Genomic DNA, 27,051 nt, shown 5'->3' on the forward strand with positions numbered 1-27,051 from the left:
TTCTTCTTGTGCACCGTGGCCCAGCCATTTTCTTATCCTGCGTTTCTCCTGCCGATTCTGCACGTCAGTCTGTGCTCCATCCCCACCTTCTAGTTTAGTCTGCCCGCTGTGTTGAGTGCGTCTCTTTTACGTACTTCCTCGTTCCTTATTCTGCCTTTCAGCGTAATGTTGAGGAATTAACGTTCCATCCTGCGTTGGCCTATTTGCAGCATTCTTCTCTGTTTCCATGTTAACGACCAGGTTTGGCATCCATAAATCATTACTGGTAGAACACATTTCTCCAGGACTACAGTCCTCATAATTATTATTTCTTCTTATTATTATTACTATTATTTCGTTTTCTCAGACTATGGACCACGTTAATTCATCTGGTTCCGGGCTTTAATCCTCGTCCAGGTCTCCTTTATCCTTTCACTCTAAAACTTCCTCCTTTCTTCTTCACATAGCGGTTCTAACTTTTTCTTGAATCCTCTTGATCCTCGACTTGTAAGCATTACCTGTTGCTGATTTCCGTTCCTTGAATTCCCATATCTTCCAAGTTCTTCTTCACCTCCTGATATCAGCGCACCGTAGTTTCCCTGATCTCAAAAAGTCTTATTGTCTGATTGGTTAGTCTTCCCGGGTCCATTCTGTAGATATGTCAGAAGGATATGGCTCTCCTCTTCCAGATGGTATCTGAGAATCTTTACATCTTGAGGAGGTATAATTCTTGGTTTCCTTTCTTTCTGTATGAGCCATCCTTTTTTGTCTGGGGTCCCAGTATCTCCCTCATAAGCTTTCCCTCCACCGGTTCTAACTTACTGACTAATCCTGTTTTTATCAGGTTCTAACGTTCAGCTGCTTGTTAATCAATTAATACGCAATTATTTCCTCCTCTGAAAATAAGTTTAGCTTTAACTAGTGGAAGGTCGTAGTTTGCACTTTCCAACAGTTTTATGAGCATTTAATGCCGGCTCATAATAACTGGTTCATTCGTTACATAGTTTATAACACTTCTTTCCATACAATATTCTCTGTGCTTTGACCACTCGGGCGTATCTGGATCTTAAGTTCTCAAGAAGTTATCTCTGCGCTTTATTACCGGTAATGGGCTAGTCGACTTGATACCCTCCCATCTGTATCAACATCCATGTTTTCTATTAGCAGCTTGTAAGTTATTAGGAAAGTTCTGCCATCTGTTGAGTATACTTAGAAGCTGGGGAAGGTCAGAGAATCAAAGACAATATAGCACAGAATAATATTCTTCCATGATCTCTGGCCTTACAGGTAGTAATCAAACATGCCTGCATGCAAACACATTACTAAGGATGAAAATCGCATATATCAGAATGCATTGCTTGGTAAGCCTTTGCCTGCAATTATTGGAGTGATCATTTAATGACTTGTTTTTAAGATCATTCAAAGTTAGCTGAACTTAGAGACCTATCAATGCCCATGATTCACCGGCAGGTAATTCCAGAGAGAATAAAACAAAAATGAAACTATTCGATCCAGTAGAACGGACGCACAAGTGTTTTTAGTAAAGTCTTTTAATATGTAGATGGGTTCTAATGCTCTTTTCTTGTTACTGCCCGTTATAACTTTATTTTCCAACAACAGACTTAACACCAGCGGCCTTGTGTCCTTAAACATGAGTGCACGTGGCTGAATCGTGTCGTACCTAGGAATAGGCGTATTACTCCGTCCAACGATAACAAACTATAGATGTTGGAGGAGATGGCTTCTCTTCTGAGAGACGTTCACATTACGAAGTTGGGCAAGGGCACGTTCTGTTTACTGTTTGGCCATAAATTATGAGATGGCAATTCAGTGCCGGTTCTCTGTACGTATAGTACAAAATAGAATGGCACAACAACTAAATATTACTGGATAATTATATGAATATTGCAATATGTTGTTTATTGTAAAAGCACATCCTGTGGCCGGGAGGTGGCTAAAGGGGGCTCTCTACTTGGGAGAGTGAATTAGCCACCCCTGAGCCTGTACCTAATCCTAACATAGTGTCAACCTCCCCGTTGTTATCTCTTCATGTAGCCAGGAGCATCAAAGTCCTCGAACTATCCTAGCCATGGTCGTCACGTCATCTGAAACGGCGAATAGTTGGTTCGAGTCCCGCTGGTCGAATTAATTTTCACCAACAAAACACTAGCCGGCAGGGTAAGAAAGGTGGTGGCATGCAATTTTCTAACCACTATACTGAACGCCAAAAGCCTGAGTTCAGTTACAAGCCTCACCACGGTGTTCATGTCAGTTCAAGTAAACTGTCCGGCGTTGAACGAAAAAGACAAACTTTAATGTTAAAAATATTTGTCCGCCACTGTGGTGTAGTGGTTAGTGCGATTAGCTGCCACCCCTCGGTGGCCCCCGTTCGATTCCCGGCTCTGCCTCGAAATGTGAAAAGTGGTAGGAGGGCTGGAACTGGGTCCACTCAGGCTCGGGAGGTCAACTGAGTAGAGCTGGGTTCGATTCCCACCTCAGCCATCCTGGAAGTGGTTTTCCGTGGTTTCCCACTTCTCCTCCAGACAAATGGCGGGATGGTACCTAACTTAAGGCCACGGCCGCCTCTTCCTTGCCTGTCGCTTCTGATCTTCCCATCCCCCCACAAGGCCCTGTTCAGCATAGCAGTTGAGGCTGCCTGGGCGAGGTACTGGTCATCCTTCCCTATTGTATCACCCGACCCAAAGTATCGTGCTCAAGGACACTGCCCTTAAGGCAGTAAAGGGGGGATCCGTCGCTGAGTCCGAGGAAAAAACCGAATCTGGAGGGTAAACAGATTAAGAAAAAAAGAAAGTTAAAATTATTTTACCAGGTTCATCCAGGTTTTAATTTTTTTATTTAGTTTATTCTCCAGCGTAGGTTTTCTCTCCGGACTCAGCGAGGCATCCCACCTCTGCCTGGAGCGTAGCACAGTGGCACATTTGGTCCGGTATACAACTTGGACGAAGGGCCAGTACCTCACCTAGCCGGCTTCACCTGCCTTGTGGGGGATGGAATATTGGAAGGGATAGACAAGGAAGAGGAAAGGAAACAGCCGTGATTTTAAATTAGGTACGATCCCGGAATTTACCTGGAAGATAACCACGGAAGTGCACTTCGAGAATGGCTGAGATGGAAATCGAAAGTCCATCTACTCACGACTCTTTCGCCTCACAAAATCCTTGCATTCATCTTATTCAACAGAGACATAGGGAAGGGCAACTCCAATTAGTTCAGTTAACACCAGACAGACGTTTGTTGCAAAACAGTTCTTTTATTAGAACGAAGAACGGCTTATAAAGAAGAAAGAAATATTTTCGCCGTTCCAGATAAAGCAAAAGTAATCCAACAACCCGTCAAACCTTCTGAAAAAGCATCCAGCAATTTCCAAAGAGTTAAAATCTCTCATAAATTAAAGTAGTAGAAGCAAAGCGAGCAGAAAAGAATAATTATAGAACATCAGGAGGTTGCGTTGCCATAGTTACGGAAGCAAAATAAACATGAGTCAAAGATCATAAGATGAATAGAAAATAAGATCCTGAAACAGGTAAATAAAGTGGCTGAGCAAGCCATGAACATCGATAAATAATAATAATAATAATAATAATAATAATAATAATAATAATAATAATAATAATAATAATAATAATAATAATAATAATAATAATAATAATAATAATAATAATAATAATAATAATAATAAAGCTAAAGTCAAACGTTCATAACAACATTCATAAGTCACCGAAAAATAACACCGATCCGACAATCACATGCACATATACACATGGAGACAAAATGTGCAAAGTAGAATGAAATGTAGTATCAAGGCACGTTACGATAATGACCGTAGCATCACGATAAAAGTCAGTCGATGGCTTATGAGCTTGATCCGAGAGTAGATCAGATTATCTGGGTGGCCGCTACGCAGGCAAGGCTCACCCAGTCAGCACAATAACCAAACAACGCATAAGCTGTGAAACATTCATATCGCATGAAACGGCGAACATGAATCGTACAACATTAGCGTTTTAAACATATTACACAACATGGGCTCAAGCCAGACTTCGCAGTCGAAGAGGATGTGAACAGGTCTCAAATCTAAAAGAATCCACAAACAACCACATCGTACACACACACACCTATGAAAAAAGATCAGTGTTACCTTTCGTCCCTACGTAGGAACGAATATACATCAAGTAAACGTAACGAAAAAGGGAAGACACCTAAATAGGTCCACCACAATAAGCATTAAGAACAAAATACAGAACAGGAATCACATAGTACGCTAACCTAGTATAACCTAGTATAACTAGTATAACTAGTATAACTCCATACACTTCACGTGTTCAAGGCACAAAATAAATTTAAAACATCATTATTACATTCGAGTCGAAGGACGTGATGTTGACTCCAAGCAGGGAGTCACGTAGGGAAAATCATATATATTTTTGTAGTACAATTTAAAAGATACGAGAATCATCTGTTATCCTTGCTTTTCCATCCTTTTTACCCAAGCCCTCTTTTTATCTTATGGTCATAAAGCATACAAAGCAAGTTTTAGATTGAAAGAAATGTTTTGGCAATTCATAATTACATGTGGTGCCATCTGTCTCCTAGGGAAGAAGTAGACGTCAAGTTAGAGAACATTTACCAATTTCAATTAACTGACTTATGACGTCGATATCAGAGAATAAAACATGAAGACAATTAGGTGTGGGTGTGGCACACTGAATCCCGTCCCAGTCCTCGTACAACTTTTCAAATTTCTTAGCAGAGCCTGGATTCGAACCGGACCTTCCAATTACGATGTATTTATTATTTCTCCTACCTGAATTATCTGATAACCTTGCTGTTTACTTCGGACGCAGATACGATGGAACAAGAAACATCTTAATTGGAGCTCGAAAGGTCAGCGCACAGCGAGCCCTCTAGTGGCGAACGAGAGTACCACTTGCTATATAACAACAGTGAAGCATTCTTAAATTCAAAAATTAATTATATTCGAAATCTTGCTCGTGAACAGAGAATATTTTATTCTGAAGACGCGGAAAAAATTTCGATGTAAGAAATTTCACCTGTTTTCTTGACACGGCAAAGGCCCAAAAACTTACTATTATGCCTACAATTACGGGCCATGAAAGTATCAATCTTAATAATAATAATAATAATAATCATAATAATCATAATTTAGAAGTTTTGGAAAGAAAAATTATACGAAAAATACTCGGCCCGCTAAGAACTACAGAACTCTGGAAATCAAGAAGTAACGATGAAATATACCGGAACATAGAAAACATAACAGGAGGAATACGGAAGAGGCGATTGATATTTTCTGGACATTTATAATGGATGACAACAGGTTAAACAAACAGAGCTTTAAATATCTTTGGAACAAGAAGTCAACAATAACCAGGATTCATGAATTCTAGAAACATTTGGAAAGAAACAACATTAAGAAGAAGCAACAGAGAGAGATTTTTACAAAGAAAGTGTTAAAATGGAAGGGTTCGAGGTCGGGAGGGAAAGGAAACAGGCTCAAAATGGTACGATGAGCGGAAAAGGAGGCATAGTGAGCTGATGAAGGAGTGTTAGAGGTGGAAGAAAGAACAACAAAGGATGAAGCATTGAAATTGTTTTGTGGTCCCTAGAAGACCGTAGCGGAGAAAGAAAGAAAAGAAAGAAAGAAGAAGAATACCACCCAGTATCAAAATAAAAAGACATGTTTGCATCACATTTGCTTTCATTGCTGATTGCTTCGGTGGAAGTGCCAGTAGGGAACCCGTGATTCAGAGATCCACAACACCAAGTAATTACTTAGTAGCAGTGTGAGTTGTTTGAGCCACAAGGCTAACTTGAATGGAATGCTCCTACGGAACATTTTTTTCAAGCCTTTGGTCAGTTAGATGAACTTGCGAGAGGCGATATCGTCGTTCTATGCGGGGTCGGATGGACGTTTCTGACTGGACTGCGCGTCGGAGTTGGATGCTGTGGAAACGTGAAAGTACACACGCGCGTCAAGAAGGCTCGGGTGGACCAGCCCCAGAAAAAACGAGGGTGTCCGAATACCACCGGAGTGTCTGTACAACATCCAGAGACATGCTTCTATAGTTAGCAGAGCCACTTCCTACGATATCTGCTCCAGACCGGCGGTGATTGCAGGAACTCTCTGGTGGGGCAGTGATAGGTAAAGGAAGTTCTGCGGCCTTGTGTGCAGATTCAAAACTTCATTTTGCAGTACGATAACGCCCAGTCTCACACAGCGCGGGTATTTCTGACCAGCCTTCGAGATGTCAACATTTTTCGTTGACCAGCAAAGTGTCCAAACCTCTCACACATAGAAAAATAAAATTGGACGGCAACTTCGGCCAACGACAACTAGCGCAGATTTGGAGAGTCAGTAGCGCCAGCTATGGCGGGATCTTTCTGAGAAGAGCAGCCGACGACGTATGCAAACCTCTATTACCGACCTTCTTGTATTTGAAGCCATACTGACAGAGTTGAGTGTGTGCCTTTTTAGTTCGGTTCGTAACCGCTAGTGTCAGGGATTACAATAAATGTAGACAAATCGGCTGAGGCGATAAGTTTTCTTTTGAGCAAGATAAGTGGATTGTAACTGGAATTATGAGGTATGTAACATGTCACAGACCTTATGAAATCACTTCGTAAAAGGTGTACCAGTTTTCTGTTATTCTAAATCTGGTCATCCTATCCTAGCCTCTGTCTACCACGACAGGAAATACAGCATAGTACTACAACTTATTTATTTATTTATTTATTTATTTATTTATTTATTTATTTATTTATTTATTTATTTATTTATTTATTTATTTATTTATTTATTTATTTATTTATTTATTTATTTATTTATTTATTTATTTATTTGCGTCAGAAACGAAAAAACTATATGAATCTACCAGGTGGCCTGATAGCGCCGTGCTTTCTACGTACAAGTGTCCCGCATGCATTAATGACGAGTGGGATGTCTAATAACAGATTTTTGCAGGGGTATTTCTGCCTACTGGTTATTTACGTCAGAACAGGAAGACATAACAACCGGACGGCCCCTGGCTGCATGTTCATTAGCGCTATCCTTCAAATGTACTCCCTTGCATTAGTAAGCCACGTTTTCGAGTGCATACTAGTAGGCTGGTACAGTAACACTACAGTTACTGGTGTGTTCAGCAACGACAAATTTTAACCTATGGAGAAGCTGGTCGGAACGCAGCCGAAGCTCGCAGATGGTTTCCGAGGAGTTTCCAAATAATCGCCTGGCTTCTACACACGTATTTCACAAAACAGAGTTGCAATCAGGAGCTAAAAGATCGTTCAAGGCACACACAAAAACTCTTTGGCAGAGATAAATGTCTGTTTGTGTATAAATTAATGAGGTATTAAACTTGATTTTCTGCATCTTTGGCTTGTTTAATGTACTATGTTACAGAACGTGTGGAGTAAAATGACTGGTTGATCTTTCCCATCCGAAATATAGCACGTTATAGAGCTACTTTTTAAACCAGCGATAAGGCATCCCATTCATCATTGGAGCATACGGAGGACTTTCGAGTAGAAAGTATGGGGATGGAGGACAATCTGGTACTTATTACAATCATAAAATAAGTCACGCCATGGTAGAACAATGGCGTGCAACATTAATAGCATTTGCTGCCGCAAGGAGAAGGTTTTCTACTCTACAAGATGCAGGGCACAACAGGCAATCGTGTAGATATTCCATGGCCTGGGGTTCTCCGCAGTCGAAATTGAAGGGCTTATTTCCAAAGTGGCACATCTCCAAGGAACACAACTTTTCAGGAAATACTATTTTTTCTATTACTTGACTTCCTAATAAGGTAGAGACTTCATTTGTTATGTATCATCACTTTGAAAACATTCTGCTTGTCATGGTGGCTAAAATTTTCGTGCGAAGAATACCATAAAAACGGACGGGGTATCTTGGGTTTACGTCCCTTTCGATCTGAAGACTGGCTCGAAATACAAATTATACAGAACGGTGTAGGCTAGTTTTCTTCGTAGGTGCTCAAATATTAAAAATATAATGCTTAATACTTCACAAATGATGTATTTATTCACAATTTTAAAATTTCAAACTTCATATAATATGAATAGAAAATAAAAATATAAAAGACAAAAAAATTAATTTATCAAAGCGTAATATATGTCTCAAAACACACATTAAGTTGATAGTCTTGTACTTTTGAACACACAAAATTTTCGGGGGAAATGTTTGGAAGGACATATTACTTCATACACTTCCCATGTTCAACGCACAAAATAAATTTAAAACATCATTATTACATTCGGGTTGAAGAACGTAATGTTTTCTTTGGGTGTTTCAGTATTCAGCACTTGGAGTAGAAGAAAGCATGGTGTCATAAAATGCCATGATACTTCACGTACACCTATTTTATGGAGGATGTTCTTAACATCCTTGACTATTACTTCTTTCAATACATTGTCCAATGGTCCTTGTTCCCATTCAAGGAAACCATTTCCTACCTCTTTGCAGCAGGCTCTGTTTGCCACGAGCGTAAGAGCAGAGTCCCGCCACACCCAGTAAGCGGTCATGTGACATGTGAGCGCCGAGCTACTCTCATGTGGAGTAGCGGCACTTTGGAAATAAAAACATCAATGACTTAAGTCGCTTTGGAAATAAGTACAACCTTTGGATGCCATTTTAAAAACGATATACTCTGCTTCGAAAATAAATGCATTCCCACATGACAGGGTACTATTGTGGGAATACATTTTCACGTTCGGCTTGAAATCAGAAAAAATGGAGTTGCGTCACTTTGGAAATACGCCCTTCAATTAATGGTGTCAACAGGGAAGTGACATTTCTGGATATTACTCTTGGATCATCCAATTCCAGAACAAAGACGCTTGGGTGACTTACACACAGTTCAATTTTGTTTGTGCCCAGGCAGGAGAATTTACGATGGGCAAGGCCAGGTAAAGTTAATCTCAAGTCGAGAAATCCAGTATTGGTTATTCTCATAAGACCAATGTATCGCGGGCATCTTGCACATTAGCCCCCGTGCCAACTCGCTCGCCCAGTATAGGTTATTCCCATAAGACCAATGTATCGCGGGCATCTTGCACATTAGCCCCTGTGCCAGCTCGCTCGCCCAGTATAGGTCATTCCCATAAGATCAATGTATAGCATGCATCTTGTACATTAGCCTACTGTGCCAGCTCCCCAGCCCAGTATCGCTTATTCCCATAATACCAATGTATAGCGGGCACCTTGCACTTTTACCCCTGTGCCAACTCCCACGACGGGTATCGGTTATTCTCATAAGACCAATATATAGCGGACATCTTGCATATTAGTCCCTGTGCCAGCTCCCTCGACCGCTATCGGTTATTCCCATAAGACCAATATATAGCGGGCATCTTGCACATTAGCCCCTGTGCCAACTCGCTCGCCCAGTATCGGTAAATCCCGTAAGACCATTATATAGCGAGCACCTTGCACATTACCCCCTGTGCCAGCTCCGTTTTTATCGCTAGTCTAGTTTGCAAGACTAATGTGGTTGCTAGGAAGCTTCTCCTCGACCTCAGTCTAGCGGTAGCTGTTACGTAAACATGTAGCGTGTGGGATTGTTGATTGACCTGCCTAATTTTCTCTGCATTGGCAGCTACCTCACTACGAATATCCGGTGGTGCTATCACTGCAAGCTAGTATAGTTTTACAGGATGTGTACACTTCAAACAAGCTCTAATAAGCCTACATGTTTCATTGAGATGTTTCAACTATGTTTGTGTGGATAGTGCTGAGTGGTACTCACCGGACGTGGGGTTGAGAGTGGAGCCCTGCTTCATGAGCGCCCCGAACACGAACCAGACGCAGTTCCCGAGGGAGAAGAAGGACGCTGCCCCAGCCTCGTCCCGCACAAGCCAGAAGCGCACGAAGAGCAGGACGTAGAAGACCGGTCCGGTACATATCACTGCTGCCAAGATCAGGTACCACACCGTGTCGTCGAAGGGAGCCAGCAGACCGGAACCTGCTGCGGAGCTAGGCGGTCTCTTGAGCAGCACCACCCAGTCCGAATCCATGAGCCCCACAGAATAGCGGACGACCTTCTTCTCGAACTCTGGGAACCACGGCAGGAAGGCAGCAGCCATTTCAGCTTCCTGAAACACATCGCACACTTTCAGAGACACTTTCTACAATTTAAGTTCTTCCGCCCAGTCCTACTTCATGATATGGCGAAATGATTTTCAGTGGTTTCCGTTTCAATTCCAGACATAATTATAACGGCATGGTACCTTTCTACCCATTCCGAACCTGTACAATTACACTTCAATCCACACACAGCAGTAGGTGTATCTCTCCCTCATGCGGTGTTCTCATCGAAATCCGGCAAATAGGGGAGGAAGAGTGCATCCAACTCCGCTTCCTGAAATATTCGTACATATCGGACCGTCAGAGACAGAAACTACCATGTGAGTTTTTCCTAAAGTACATCACGAGTCTCGGGTATTAACTCTTGAATTGTTGGAACTCGGAAGACTTCAGCAATTTCCACATCCTCTAACACAGGGCCTCTCAAACTCCCAAAATCTCACGCGTACAAACCGAGGCGCAAGAGCTCCATGCACTGTGCATCGGTCCGACTCGGCTCAACTCGACTTGACTCGGATGGTGTAGTGGTAGACGGCTTTTTATCAATGAAACAGATAAGCGCAATACAACAACATAATCATGGAGCAGCCTGTTTTGAACGAAGCAAACACTTCCGAAAGTCTATTTCAATCGACCTGGGAACTTTAGTATTTTTTTCTCGGTCGTGACGATAAAGCGAAATGCTTAATCTGTGCGCAATAATTACGTGATCATCAAAAAGATCTATTGTTCAATACAATGGCTTTGCTCGAATTCTACGAAAATTTGTCGAAGGAAGATTTTTTCTGAGCTGCATCGAGAATCAGCTAAGTTTATTTCTGTGTTTGGATCCACATGCATATGTCAAAGTTTTCTTTTTTCTTCTGCTTTGACTTCTACGAAAACTAGACTGCGTGCGAACATTTCTGATCGTAATTTAAAGAACGCTCTCAGAATTGCTGTCAGCCGATCCCTTGTTCCAGATATTATTGGTATAATTGCAAAGAAAAAGGAAAAGAAGAGCTAGGGAAGATAAATTGTCTGCCCAAACCAAATTGAAAGACGAGTTTTTAACACCGGTAACATTGTCCCATACAACTGAGTGCCTCCGCTCACCGACATAAACATTTCCCAGTTAGGGGAAAATCAGTGGGGAAGGTGAAGAAGGCGGATACAGGCCGAACGTGTAAGAGAGATGTAGGGGCAGTAGAGTGGGGGTTTGCACTCTGGTCAACCTAGTGAAGTGGGCTCCTGCACCTTGCGCCGTGCAGTGCACGGGTGTATGCACTCTGAGAGGCCCTGCTTTAACGCATCCCCTACGCCAGAAATAGTTATTACCATTTGAATTGTTCCATGCAGTCTTATGTCACGAGTCCCATGGATTGTCGAACTCCGGACAGTATGGGAGAAATGATGCAGCCACATCCGCTCGATGAAAGAAACTTACTGTGTCAGAGACAGTTGTTACCACTTGAGTTTACCACCCACCGTGCGTCTCATGTATTGCTGGACGACCTTCTCGCCGAACACAGGAGCAATTTATAATCCCTATTCCAAAGCCTTAAAATGTTTGTTTGTTCATTTTTGTCCAACCCTTGCCCCTGTTTCTCTACGGGGTCGAGTACGAGGTGAGATGAATTTGTCGTGCGGGTTTTTGTAATCAGATGCCCTTCCTGACGTCAACCTCATCAGAGGAGCTAATGAGATGAAATTAAGGACGATATATATGATAGTAGGAAGGGAGAAGATGAAACCCGGTGCCGGCACATAACCTACTCCTGTCGAATAACACCAAGGGGTCTGCTGAAAGCTTAACGTCACCATCCGGCGGACGAATCACCATGAACAGCGTAATGTGCCCTCACGCCATATGAGAACTGCGAACAGGTTTGGAATTTTATCCAGGCCTTTGACACGCAACCCAGTGATTAGAAATTGTAAACCACCATCTATCTCCCTTACCCTGCTGGCCAATATTCTGATTGTGAAAATTTTTCGAGCAACGGGGCTCGAACCGGCTAACCAGGGTGTCAGACCGTTTAGACTTCGACGCCCTAACGTTCATGGCCACCAGACGGGCCAAAGACTACCGCTTAAAATATTATACTTAATTAACCATTAACGGATAAATCCGCAAGTTGCAATTAAACACTGAATCACCATTTTTAAGGCGTCCTCGTAACAAGTGTTTACTGAGCAATTTGGCTACGCAGTATGAGTCATGTGGCCGTGAGCTTGGCATTTTGGAGATGATGAATTCGATCCTCACCATCGGCAATTTTGAGAATGGTTTTCAGTGATTTCCCCAATTCCACATTTGGAAAATGCTGGAACTGCTTCTTAATCATCACCTGGTAATATTTCCTTGACACTGACCAGAGCTAAATGTTGCTTATACTGAAATTTCTGTCTCATTTGTGGTTGTGACAGAATGAAAACTACTTAAGTGTCGGTAGAGCTGAGGATTTGGAGCATGAGAAGCATGTCTGGATGTTAATCTGGCCCAGTGACGAAACCACTGGAAAACTGTTAACATTGAAGCTTTCACGGGCCGTACTTGTAGACAAGATATAAGCTTTTGGACTTACGGCGTATAAAGAAAACAGGGGGAAACTCTTTACATCTCGCACAGAACTTTGCTCCGCGTCTTCAGAAGATAATCTCCACAGTTCCCGAGGAAGACTTCTACAATAATGAGGGTGTGAATTTAAGAATATTTCACCGTTGGAGCTGTCGTAGTACGCTCGTTCGTCGGCAGGTGGCTCGCTGTATGCTGGCACAGCGCTCCAAGCGGGAGCATATTAAACATTAAGCTCTAATATGACATTAGCACTGAACCAACTGGTGATGACGAATGTACGAATTCGGAAAGCAAGAAAGTACAGGAAAGAGAACTACCTACGTAAATCCTTAACGGCTGGCAACCTCGTGTTACTTAATTGACAGCCAGTGTGCGTGTTGAAATTGTTAGGATTTATAGTCTATGTATTTCCACAGCTTCCCATATAATCCTAGCCCTGCAGTGTTTAGTGTGGGTAGCTCGAACATCTTGGAACATGACAGCATGACCCGACGACAGGGCGTGCTCAGCTATTGCTGACTTGTCTGGCTGGTTGAGACGAGTACTTTTCTGGTGTTCCTTGAATGCGAGTCCCAACGGACCGCCATACTTGATAAATGTATACCTTGCCGCAAGAACACGGAAGTTTTTACACCCCAGGGTGTAATAGTACGGACAATTTGTACTTGCTTTTACTTAAACTATGAGCAATTTTAGTAATGGTGCCAAACACGATTTTTACATTTATTTTTATATTCATTCTCCAACGGTAAAATATTCTTAAATTCAAACCTTCATTATTGTAGAAGACTTCCTCATGAACAGTCGAGATTTCCTTTTGAAGACGTAGACTAAAGTTCTGTGTGAAACGTGAATAATTTCACCTTGTTTTCTTTTGTAGACATAATAAATTTAATCCACTTGACGCAAAGAACAAAACTCGGTAACATCTAAAATCAACCGTTACGGAGATATTGGCACCACACTACCCCTGTTCTAGGATTCGGATAAAGTAATAAACTGCCGTAACCATGGCAACGTCAGCTCCAGGATTCTACAGCAGCGAAATTATCTTATAAATAAAGTTGTAGGGGTTCCGCTGTCTGTAATTCCTTTTGTTTTGCCAAATTTTCAAATATTTATCCGTTTTAGGTCAACTCAAGACCGAATCGGTGGTTTTTACTTTTCGTGTCTGTCTGTCTGTTTGTCTATTCCACCATCACTTGGAAACGGCTGGATAGATCTCAATCAAACTTCATATTTATAGTATACTCATCCCGGAAAAGGTTTCGATATGCATATCATTTTAAATTCTTTGAAAAGACGGGGGTTTTATAGGAAAACCACAACGGTTTTTATTCATTTTCTCTTATACTATTGATTTTCTGTAAACTCTGTGGACCGTATGTGAAAGGTCCCTTCATTATAAACAACTTTCGTTATGTTCATAATTTACCTTACTCTTCAAATGACGGAGAAATTTACTATTTTCTGCCGATACCATGCTCTGCATTGAGTGACCGACAGACCGACAACGAATATATGGGTTACCGTGGCAACGTCTCCGACAGCTTGCCAGCAGGGAAGTAACGTATTGCCATTTTCCTCATCATTCCTTTAAATTCGTGGTTGTTCCTTGGGTAGAAAGCAAGAGAGTCGTCAATCGTCCATTCTGCGGGATATTGGCGGAATATCATTGGAGGTTATAACCGTCCTCGAATAGCTTAAATCATAACACAAATATTCATCTTCTTATCTGATTACCTAAGAATCCCTGCGCCTAAATTTCTCTTCGATTAGCGCTTTCTTATATCCATAACTCACACCGGCATAATTTATTGAGGAGCGTTTGATTTTCCAATACATTCACTTGGTATTTACATATTTGTCGTCATCCGGATGTCCTCAGTTATAATCCATTTTCTATTAATTTCAACTTACTAAACTGCATTATTTTCTTCCTTAATTACCACGTATGTATGCGAGTGCTAATCCAGAATGTTTGACACTTTTTCTTTGAGGAAATATTCTGAGCTATGCAAATGTATAACTTTTGGCCCAGGAAAATTCCGAAATATGGATGCAATTTTAACGACGGTGCAGACCTTCGTTTCGGGGTAATTGGTGGCTAATCAGTAAGTCGTATCACAAGTCAGAAAGCAAATAGCGTTTCATTTTGGAGAGATCTACAACTCTTGTCGTATAACTTTTCGTCGTGTTTCTATCCCTAATACGTTAAATACAGCTGTATTTCTCGATTTCAAGTTGATTTTGTACTTTTACACGTATATGTTATCATTTGGCACACTTATAGGAAAGGTAGAATCATGATATTCGGCACGCACATTGACATGACCATTAGCCATGTTATAGCCAAATTTTATGATTCTAGCTGTCATATGAGTATCAAAAATATAAAGTAGTATGTGAAAACTGTACAAAATTTCACCACATTCAATGACTCTAACTCAATCTAACCCATAAATATAGGAGATACTGTACCGGGAACGCCGCTACGAGAGAAGTCCGAAGTATGTTTGTTGAACTTAGCGCGAGGTGGAAGGTAGGCAGCCCGCCGAACGCAGTGACGTACCCAGCGAGTGACGTGGCCGCCGTAAGCCAGCTATCCGCTACCGTATATGGTAATGTTCCAGCTCATCCTCAAAAGTACATTTTGAGCTACTTTATCGCTATTTTGACACTGCCATCTTAAAATCCTTTACAATGGACATCATCTGTTAAGATTTCAAGAAAATCCACCGAGTATTATAGAAGTTATAAGGGTAGATAGTACCCAAGTTCTAGACACTTCCATGCGAACGTGTATAAAAGGAGGACCACCCGACATACGAATTCAGTGCATGTCACTCCGCCGTCTCTGTGACACGGGTGACAGGAGAAATATTGTGTGTGTCGAACTTCTAGTTGACAGTCTGCGAAATCCAAGTATTTCGGTATTTTCTCTAAGTGTTGTATCGGGACTTTATCATCTTCTTGAAGTGCCTGAATGGGACTTTATTTTCTGCGAGCATCGTATTGGAACTTTGTCATATTGACACATTGGAACTTTGGTTTTTTTTTCGTGTGTCGTGATTGGACTTTGATATTTTCTTAAAGTGTCATATAAGAACTTTGTTGTTTTTCTGAAGCGTCTCATTGGAACTTAGTTATTTTCGCCAAGTGTCGCGATAAGACTTTATTATTTTCTTAAGGTGACATACTGGAACATTGTCATCGAAACTTTATTTGCTTCGAGTGTCGTGTTGGAACTTTAATATTTCGACACGTTGGAACTTTATTTTCTTCGAGTGTCGTGTTGGAACTTTAATATTTCGACACGTTGGAACTTCATTTTCTTCGAGTGTCGTGTTGGGACTTTAATATTTTGACACCACGGAACTTTATTTTCTTCGAGTGTCGTATTGGGACTTTAATATTTTGGCACATTGGAACTTTGTTATTTCTACACATTGGAACTTCGTTTTTTTTGAAGTGCCACATAGGGACTTACTTATTCGACGACGATTGAAAGGACTTTGAATTTTCACGAGTGTTGTGCACCGCATTGAACTTACGTTTCGACTTATTCGAACTTGTATTTTTTGAATCAATTTCTGGAACATTGAATGGAACATTGAAACTTTCCGAGCGTGTAGGATGAACTTGTGCCCTACCAACATACACTTTCGTGTGAACGATGTGACTTGTTTTCTCAAGTGCCTCATTGAATTTACGCCTTGTAAAGACTATGAAACTTACGGGACATTCAACATTACGTTTAATTGTGAAATATGCAATACTTTCCAAGTGCTGCACAGGGACTTATGTTTTGATTCTGAAAGACTGTGACAATTCAGAATACGCATATCGCGTTCCCAGAAAGCCTAGAACTTTCCAGTATTTTGAGTGATCCATAATTTATGAAGTCAGACTTTTCTTTCAAATATTATTTTCTTTAATGGCTATTCATTTCGCCTATTGACGGAACAGGACAGTTACCGAGTGCTACTTATTCAGTGCATTGCCAACATGTTTTAAAGCTTCAGAACTATGCGTTTAGAACTGCAGTGACAGTAATCCTCTAGAACATTCTGACTTACAGTGAGCTTGCATTATGAACTTGCATTTCTACCAGTACTTGTTCTTCGAGTGATTATTCCAGAACGTTTTGATTTAATATCTAGAGTGCAGTAACCATAATTAAAAGGTCATATCTGTTCAGACACTGCCCTGAATGTGTAGAGTGCCGTGCAGGAAATTCATGTGTGAATTACGTCTCGAATCGAACCCAGGAACGTGTGCCAATCTTCGAGACATTCCAGAACGTCGAGACTTCCAGAACGTCGAGACACTTCCAGAACCTCCAGACATTCCAGAACTCCTCATCCGAGCAGGTGTGGTCCCTGCCCAGTCGATGTGTCCAGCACCATCCCAGGACTTGGAGGTACCAACCAGCCACGACACTTCCACGCTGCTGTACGAAGGTGATATGAACTTGCTTTTGATGATCAATAAACTCAACTTATCAAAATAATCTCTAAAATTGATAACTATACCTCTCTCTGTACCAGCTCCAATGATAAAGCCACTCCCTAGGTTAAGAATCATGCTCGTTAATTTAATATCAAGCGCCTTAAAGATATGAACACATTTTTACGGGTACAATACGAGAAGATGTCATAGGACCAACCATGTAGAGCACTGAATGGGGCGTCTGATGGTGAAGTCCGTTTGTAGATACGTCGTACAGCTTCAAAGCAGTAACTATCGAAATAAAGGTCTGCACTACTAGAGTGTGTCTGTACATTGACAATTTTGACGAAATTTCCGTACAGTTGTCAGTTTTAGGTGTAATAATGACCATCTGCATATATTCAGTTTTGGTGTCAGTCTGTTTGTTTGTTTGTTTGTTTGTTTGTTTGTTTGTTTGTTTGTTTGTTTGTTTGTTTGTTTGTTTGTTTGTTTGTTTGTTTGTTTGTTTGTTTGTTTGTTTGTTTGTTTGTTTGTTTGTTTGTTTGTTTGTTTGTTTGTTTGTTTGTTTGTTTGTTTGTTTGTTTGTTTGTTTGTTTGTTTGTTTGTTTGTTTGTTTGTTTGTTTGTTTGTTTGTTTGTTTGTTTGTTTGTTTGTTTGTTTGTTTGTTTGTTTGTTTGTTTGTTTGTTTGTTTGTTTGTTTGTTTGTTTGTTTGTTTGTTTGTTTGTTTGTTTGTTTGTTTGTTTGTTTGTTTGTTTGTTTGTTTGTTTGTTTGTTTGTTTGTTTGTTTGTTTGTTTGTTTGTTTGTTTGTTTGTTTGTTTGTTTGTTTGTTTGTTTGTTTGTTTGTTTGTTTGTTTGTTTGTTTGTTTGTTTGTTTGTTTGTTTGTTTGTTTGTTTGTTTGTTTGTTTGTTTGTTTGTTTGTTTGTTTGTTTGTTTGTTTGTTTGTTTGTTTGTTTGTTTGTTTGTTTGTTTGTTTGTTTGTTTGTTTGTTTGTTTGTTTGTTTGTTTGTTTGTTTGTTTGTTTGTTTGTTTGTTTGTTTGTTTGTTTGTTTGTTTGTTTGTTTGTTTGTTTGTTTGTTTGTTTGTTTGTTTGTTTGTTTGTTTGTTTGTTTGTTTGTTTGTTTGTTTGTTTGTTTGTTTGTTTGTTTGTTTGTTTGTTTGTTTGTTTGTTTGTTTGTTTGTTTGTTTGTTTGTTTGTTTGTTTGTTTGTTTGTTTGTTTGTTTGTTTGTTTGTTTGTTTGTTTGTTTGTTTGTTTGTTTGTTTGTTTGTTTGTTTGTTTGTTTGTTTGTTTGTTTGTTTGTTTGTTTGTTTGTTTGTTTGTTTGTTTGTTTGTTTGTTTGTTTGTTTGTTTGTTTGTTTGTTTGTTTGTTTGTTTGTTTGTTTGTTTGTTTGTTTGTTTGTTTGTTTGTTTGTTTGTTTGTTTGTTTGTTTGTCTATAACTTGGAAACTACTGGATATATTTCCACCAAACTTGATATTTAGAAACCACCTGCCCTTTGGTAGGTTTTAGGGCAAATATTGATTCTAAATCCCTCAAATGACTGGGGGATTATACAAAACCGAAACCGTGATTTTGCATTCCCACAAAATGTACACAACCAAACTTAATGTAAATTTACCTGCCTTATTGGAAATTAATTTCTAAGCCTTTTTCCTCATGTGCATCATTTCAATACGAGGATTAATAAGGGAGATATCATTAACGGACCGTTTTCCGGTACAAGTCCCACTCAAGAGCGGGTGCGTGTAAAGCGTATTTTTAACAACTTGAAAACTACTGAAGATATTTGAGTCAAACTTTACATTAACATCCACCTGTCCAACGGTAGGTGTTAATCGTCAATAACATTTCATGTTCCCGGAATGGACTGGCGGTTTATAGGGAACCGAAATGGTGATTTTACTCTTACACAATATATACAGTACAAGACCAACCTGATTGGAAATCGACCAAACGTGATGGAATTCCATCTCTAAAACTTTTTTCATGTGCATTTTTTCGACAGGAGGATTAATAAGGGAGATATCATAAACGGTCCGTTTTTCAGGTTAAGTCCAGCGGATATAGCCCAAAAGGTGTTGTACGTGGAGCAGGTTCCTTGTCTATCTATGTAAATAAAATCGTAACGACTGTATGCCTGTACATTGACTAATTTGGCGAAATTTTCGTACAGCTACACGTTTAAGGGGTAATAATGACCATCTGCATATTTTTGGTTTAGCTTCTTGAAAATCCTAATTTTTACAGTCCTCGCCGAAAACCCAGATTGCGGCATAATCTGCCAGTCGAAGAAGGATATTGAAATTTGGCAAAATTATACGTTTGCCTGTAACGGACGGAAAACTTCGAAGATCTTTAAATTTTTCCATTTTTAACCCGAAGAATATCGAAATATGGAGGCAATTTTAATGATGGTGCAGACCTTCGGGAAGTATTATCACATAACGGATGGCACAATCCCCGTTCAATTTCGAGTGATCTACAATCTTGGTCTTACGACTTTTTGTCGTATTTCTATCCCTTTTACTTTTGATTTTTCTCAATTTCTCGATGTTAAGTAAATTTGGACTTTTCACAAACATAATTCATACCTTCCATCACTTATAGGAAAGATAGAAACATCAAACTCTACACGAAAATTGGTCCACCCAGTAGCCATATATGAGCCAAATGCTATGTATGTAGGTGTCACTTAATTATCCGAAAAGCAATGCAATGTGAGATAATCTTACACAAATTTTACCCTATTCCACGTTTCTAACTCAATCTGACCCATGAATAGATGAGATATCATAAGACCAACAATTTAGGCCGCTTAATCCGGCGTCTTATGGTACAATCCTTTCTCGATATGATGTACCATTTAGCAGCAGTTAATCTGTAAATGAAGGTCTGCAATATTGTAAACAAGCACATACTTTCGTATGTCGAACTATATATATTCACTGATGTCGATTTTGTAGCGATCGAGAAAGGGTGTGTCTGCTATTGTAATCAGTACTCCCCACACCGACTTTGACTGGCAGTAGGAATGGGGTCCTTCTCCAACTCCTGTGTAACTGACATTAGTAAGGAAGGTCTACCATTGTAATGAATAATTCACTTCTCGGTTTGACTTGCAGAAGGCAAGGGAGCATGCAGTTTTGATCAAAACTCCCCTTACCTGATTGTGTTTGGCTGTAGGCAAGCGTTCCCGCAGTTATAAACAGATGTACCCATCTAAAATGTGACTGGCATTAGGCATACTGGCCTGCTATTTTGATGGAAACTCACCAACTTCGTGTGACTGGCAGTAAGCTGGCTGGCAGTTGGAAAAGGGGCCTGTCATTATAATGATAACTGCACAACTCAATTTTGACTGGTTGTAGGGAAGTTTCCTGCCATTACAATAAAAACTCCTCAATTTGCCTTATGTCTGGAAGTAGGAAAGGCGGGCTGCCATTGTAACGGAAACTCCCCAAATCGATTGTGACCGCGCAGTAGGCAATGGGGCCTGCAATTATAATGTAAACTTCCCAACTCGATTGTGAATGGCAGTAGGCAAGTGAGCCTGTCGTTATCATCACAAGTCCGTAACAAGCACTTTACATTGGAAACAACGTATGGGGACCTCTCCATGCTGTTTCTCGGATAACGGTAAGAGACATGCTTTTTTTTAAACAATCTTATTTACTGCATGTACAGTATTTACTTCAATATTCGTATACATTGCAGAATACCGTAGCGAAGCACGCGTACATTTGCTAGTCTACAATAAATCACAAAAACCTAACATGTTACAGACATGAAAATTGATATTTGTAATTCCCTTTAAAAATAAAGGAACACAAATATTCGTTTTCAGGAACTCCATTTAAGCGGGGGGGGGGGGGCTGAACAGAAGTGAGAAAGGAGTTGAAGTATTTATATGAGGATACAAATATCTCAAAAAATGAAGATATTACAGACTTTAAAATTGGTACGTGAAATCTCCTTTAAAAAAGAGCACACTCGTTTTTGAAAACCCACTTAAGGGGATGAAAAGAATAAAAAATGGGGTGAATTTTTAAAATGAGTATCTTCTTCTTCTATAGCTTTACCCACACCTGTGGTGTTGCGGGTGCGAACTGTTTCGCACATGTGGATTTGACCCTGTTTTACGGCTGGATGCCGTTCCCGACTGCAAACGTATGTGTAGGGATGTAATCTATACTTCTATACTAATATTATAAAGAGGAAACTTTTGTATATTTGTTTGTAACGGATAGACTCAAAAACTACTGAACCGATTTTAAAAATTACTTCACCTACAAAAAGCTACATTGCCAGTGAGTAGCATGGGCTGTATTTTATTTTCAAAACAAATCGAAGGGGGGGGGGCGACGGGAGAGATATAAAAATATTAAAATAATAGGCTAATATAGGCGAAATAGAATTTGTCGTACAAGGACGAGACAAAGCTCATTTTAAGCCCCTTGGCGCAAAGAACTAAATTCGGTAAACCCTTCGGGCCCGAAAACCATGTTTTAAGGCCATAAAACCAACCGTTATGGAGATATTGGGACCACCCTTCCCCTGCTCTAGGAATCGGATAAAGAAACGAACGGCCGTAACAATGGCAACGTCAGCTCCAGGATTCTACAGCAGCTGGATTATGCATGTACGTTTAGGCATTGCATGTACGTTTGGGTATAGCTGCGAGCCAAAATTGATACACATATGACTTACTATCTAGAAAAAATAAACCGTTGTGTAAGACGCTCATAGCACTCCTTTGGGCGGGGATGGAAAGGGAGTGAAGTATAAAAATAATAGCCCCGGAGATCTCCGTAGTACAGCGACCAGCGGTTGCCGACGGATCTCCGTTTTTACGTACTGGCTTAGGTTTCAGCATTTTGCGGAATGTGTTACCTATAGTTTAAACTATTTTCTATCAAATCATGGAGTAGTAGGATCACTGATGTTATTAGTGCCGATATTTTGGTCCACTTTTGCGATCATTGTAACCATGAAAACAACCTATATACTGTACACAATTGCACCCATGACTTGAAAAAGTTTTTCAACATTTATATTCAGATTCATTATATGATGTGCGAAATGAGTGACAAGCCCTGAGAATTATAATTCTCGATAATTATAGTAGTTTCTTTTATGCATCGCGTATTTCCTTGATCATTTGTAATAGTTACGAAATGTCGGATCAAACAAATACATTCAATAATATTTATATTTGTGGTACTATCTAGCGGAAGTATACTTACACTAAACCTGCAGCTTTGTGGGAATGAAGGAAAAACATGGTAGCAAAAGATCTTAGAGGTCAACGCTAATTAGTAACTAATATTTAAAGGCTCCCATGAAGAAAAGAAGAAGATTCACTATAAATCCAAACATGACAAATAATTCCTACGTACTTAAGTAAATACACCAGTGATATAAATATCTAATGAAATCAGTCACACCGATAGTATGAGTAACTAAAGCCAGTTTCTGATAATCCGTACGAAGAACGGGTACTTCTCTAGTCTTAAATAAAATGCTAAGATGCTTAAAATAGTTCAAAATACATAAATAAATGTAATTAAAACTGAACTTAAATGAATTACTAACTAAATTAATATTGAAACTAATTCATATTAAAAACTTTTAAAATTGACTATTCCTCAGGTACGCACACAGTCATACTTCAACCATTCAGTCAGCTGTCCTCAGCAGGCAGTCACGGCAGGTGACCTTACATCTTGACAAAGAGCTAGTTTCTCTGATGTGAGCTGGCAGAGAATTCCATAATCTGGCGCCGGTCACCACAAATGATCTATTAATTTTATTTGTGCGGTGCACTGAAATAGTTAGAAAGGATCTCGAACGTGTATAAGTTGTGAAATGATGATGGAAAGGTGTATTTAGAAGAAATATACAGTGGCTGATTTTCAGCTAACACTCTAAACATCATCGTTGAAATGAGTAGCTGCCGACGATTATTTATCTATTTACTGCGCACTACAGGATTTCTAATCCCAATTACAGTGGCAGATTTTTACAGTGTTTCTTTTTAATGTTTCAATCAGTCTAATAACCTAATATCTGAACTATTCTAATATTATATTTACGTTGAGAAAGAAATAATATTACTTATCTAATCCTTACAAGAAACAAGTAGATAAAAACATAATTTCGAATTTAAAATAGTCTAATAACCTAATACCAAAACTATTCTAATATTATATTTACAATGAGAAAGAAACAGTAGTTCACATCTAATCTAATTTAATCTTTACATGAAAGAGTAAAATAAAAAATAAAAATCTAATTTCATATCTAAACTATTATTTTCTTCTAGTTCTAACACTTATAATTACATTTATGGGATAGGGCTTAATGTACAATGTTTATAATACATTTTGTGGTTCAAATCATCATTACAAATTAGAGAGTTTTCGCGGAGATGCTGAACTGTTGTAAAAACAGCTCTAGAGGTACACAGAAGTCTAAAGAATTATTTTTCTGAACTGCGCTGTTGTAGACATTGCATAGCCTGTAGAGTGGGGAATTTTTGTGAGCGGTTGTTCTGACTTTTTGTTATCAAAAGTTACATTTGTCCTCGCATTAAAGCGGGGCACGTAGAAGCTTAAGAGGCATAAAAAGTCAGGGTTGTCAATAATAGAATTCACAGTTTTGTACAGAAGCTTCATGTCATCCTTTTGCCTCCTCAGCTCCAAGCTTAGAAGAAGTTCGTTGTATGCTATGCGTGGATAATTACCGGTTTTTTGAAATGTAAGTATTTTAAATATCTCTTTTGGATTTTTCGATCTGTGCAATATATATTTTGTTTGCTGGATTCCGTATAACGCTTGCGTATTCTACTTTGGGCCTGACGAGAGAGCTGTAGATGTGTATACAGGTTTTTAGGAGTTTAAAGGGTTTGACATTCCTCATCACAAATCCTAATGTCTTGTATGACTCAGCAACTACCTTCTGTATATGTCGGGTGAAGGTGAGTTCTCGGTCTAATAATATCCCGAGGTCTTTAATCTCATTTACCTGTTTCAGGTCATCGTAACCAAGTTTATAGTTAAAGGAAATACACGTTTTATTTCAAGTAAACGACATGGATACACATTTATCTACATTTAGATATAGTTGATTTTCAGTCGTCCATTGTATTAAATTATTTAAGTCAGCCTGGAGAAGTTCGCAGTCGTTAATGGTGAAAATGGATTCGAATACCTTAAAGTCATCGGCATACAAGAGAGAGTCCGAGAATTTTATTTGTTCAGGTAAATCATTGATTATCACCAGGAACATCCACGGCCCTAGATTAGAGCCCTGGACTATTCCTGAATTTACAGGGTATTCTCTGGATGAGTTTCTTTGATAAGTTACATACTGCTTTCTATCACTTAGGTAGGAGCTGAAAAGACATAGTAATGGGTAAGATAATCCAAGCATGTTTAATTTTTTTAGCAGTATGTCGTGGTCAGTTTTGTCAAAGGCCTTTTCGAAATCAGTACATATTGCATCTATATGGCCACCTCTATCAAGTTCTGCGGATATTGATTGTGTAAAATGTATGAGATATGTTATACTGAGCTCTATCTTTGGAATATACAGACCGAAAGTACGTTGCAAACCCTTCCGTAATATTCCTATCATTCTCTAATACTTTAGAGTCGTATTCATAGGTATTGCGATTATTGTTGTTTTTTCCTTTATTCTTTACCCACGTCCAAAAGGTTTAGGTCCAGTGATATCCTGCTATACAGATTATACATAATCGTTATATGAGGATTTAATTGCAGACTTAGTTTCGGACCTTAACTTTTTAAATGCCTATTCTAATATTCTGAAAGGTGCTTCCGTTTTCGGTAGTATTCTTTCTCTTTCAGTTTTTGTTTTATGCTCTCTGTAAACCAAATTGGGTATGTCCTGACCTTCCATGAGCCGCTTTTAGGAACAGTCTCATTCAACACTGCGTAAAACTTCAAATTTAGCTTTTTTAAATTATAAGTATTTTGAACTTCCCTTTTACAATTTCCACGGTTTGGAGTGAAATGTCCTCAGGTAGCAGCGGATCAGTGTTCTTTTTACAGGTGACATTCGCTATTGTCTGAATGGCGAATACTAAATCCAAAGTTTTACCGTTACTATTGGGAACGGAATTATAGGAATTCAAGTCGTGTAAACTGAAGTTTTTTAGTTCTTGGGTTTGTCTCGTTAAATTTAAGTCACTGTTTTCATTAATTACTGTTGGCATGTTAAAGTCTCCAGTAATGAGTAAATTACTATCCATTATTTCATAGTGAGTTTCCATCCACCTAAATACCTCACACAGTACGTTTACATGCAGGATTCAGATCGATCTGAGTACACTTTGCGTATAGAAAACGCCATGTAAACGGGGACTCAGTTCGGATTGAGTCTCAAGGTCGATACGGTAAAATCTGGGATCGTATCATACTCAGTTCGAATTGAGTTCCATGTAAACGCGAATCGTACTGAGATCGTATTGAAAACTACTGCGCACACACTCCATGTTTGTTCTGACAAAATCATCATCATTAAACTTCTGTCGAAATAACAAATAAAATAAGCCAGTAAATATATTTACCTGTATAAATCATGTTATAAGACGGCCAGCCCTGGCGATTAAGAAAATCATGATAACCTTCTGTTGGGGGTAAAATTGGAATGTGCGTTCTATCTATTGCACCAATTACATTTGGACTACCACACATACTTTCAAAACTGAAAGTTATTTCCTAGGCTTCTAATTCATTTGGCGTTTTCAAATTCTAAGAGGTGATATCGATTTTACTACAATTCTGCATCGCCTGTATACGTCGATGTTGCCTGGCGGATTCAATACGATACTCAAATACTACATGTAAACGGGGATCGTATTCAATACGGTAAGTGTACTCAAATCGATCTCAATCCCCATGTAAACGTACTAACAACGAACCTCTAGTTTTGCGCTTGGAGTTACGTACACGTTAATTAGATACCAGACCTGTCCCCAGACCTTCAGAAATATCCCCTCGAAGTGTTCAGTTGTTTTCTCAACCTTGAGAACAGGTAATCCGCTTCTAACTGCAATGACTACCCCACGTCCCCACCTCCCACCCACCCTATTCTTTCGTCGACGCAAAGTTGCGATAATTGTGGCCTGTCAACCGATACCGGTTTTGAGAGCCCTGTCTTGATCTGTGATTCCCCCGCTTGCTTTAATTGCTCGTGGAGTATGGGTTCGTTTTGACGTGAGGTCATGGCTGGCCAGTGTGTGGCCTGGCGCTGAGCGCGGGTTTTAGAGCAGGATTACCTTTGGCCTCTTATACTTGAGGCCATCGGTTTCGTAGTTGCCTAGCTGGTTGATAAGCGGGTTGCTTGCGTTTGGTAGCCGCTTGTAAAGCTTGCTAGCCATGAGCCTCCGTCTGTCCCCCAGCGTGGTGAGTTGACATTCGTCATGAATGTCAGTATTCCTTGTGTGCCACTCAGCTCCTGTGATAAGGCGAAGTGCCCGGTTCTGGACAACTTGCACCTTATGCAGGTTGCTGTTGGCGGCAATGCCCCATATTGGACAGGCATACTCGAGTAGCGGCCTAATCATAGTGACAAACAGTTGGAGCCTGTTTTCTGTGGAGAGGCTATTATTAGCGTTAAGTAGGGGGTATAATTGTGATACCCTAGTGTGGGCGATGGCCGAAATTTGAGATATATGCTGACGGAACGTCAATCCTCGATCTAGGGTTACCCCCAGGTACTTCGAGGTTGGGGACCATCGGATAACTTCGCCAAAGAAGTCCAGACCGCCCTCAAGTCTCGAAGTTCGCTTGGTGAAGAGAGTAGCGTGACTCTTATTAACGTTAATTTTAATTCTCCACTTTTCGAACCAGGGTTCGAGAAGGGAGAGGCTGTCCTGAAGGTATGTTTCAACT

The 27,051-nt window shown here is 39.8% G+C and overlaps 1 protein-coding gene across 1 annotated transcript in view; it reads right to left on the reverse strand.

Moving 5' to 3' along the window:
* The window catches only part of LOC136866572 (glutamate receptor ionotropic, delta-1), a 295,948-nt gene that overhangs the window by 97,608 nt on the left and 171,289 nt on the right, over positions 1 to 27,051 (reverse strand). The window contains exon 5 of the mRNA XM_067143663.2: positions 9,783 to 10,128. Coding sequence (XP_066999764.2) covers positions 9,783 to 10,128 — 346 coding nt within the window. The remainder of the gene's footprint in view (positions 1 to 9,782; positions 10,129 to 27,051) is intronic.

Source organism: Anabrus simplex, chromosome 3 (assembly GCF_040414725.1).
Source record: "Anabrus simplex isolate iqAnaSimp1 chromosome 3, ASM4041472v1, whole genome shotgun sequence".
Classification (NCBI taxonomy): Eukaryota; Metazoa; Arthropoda; class Insecta; order Orthoptera; family Tettigoniidae; genus Anabrus; species Anabrus simplex.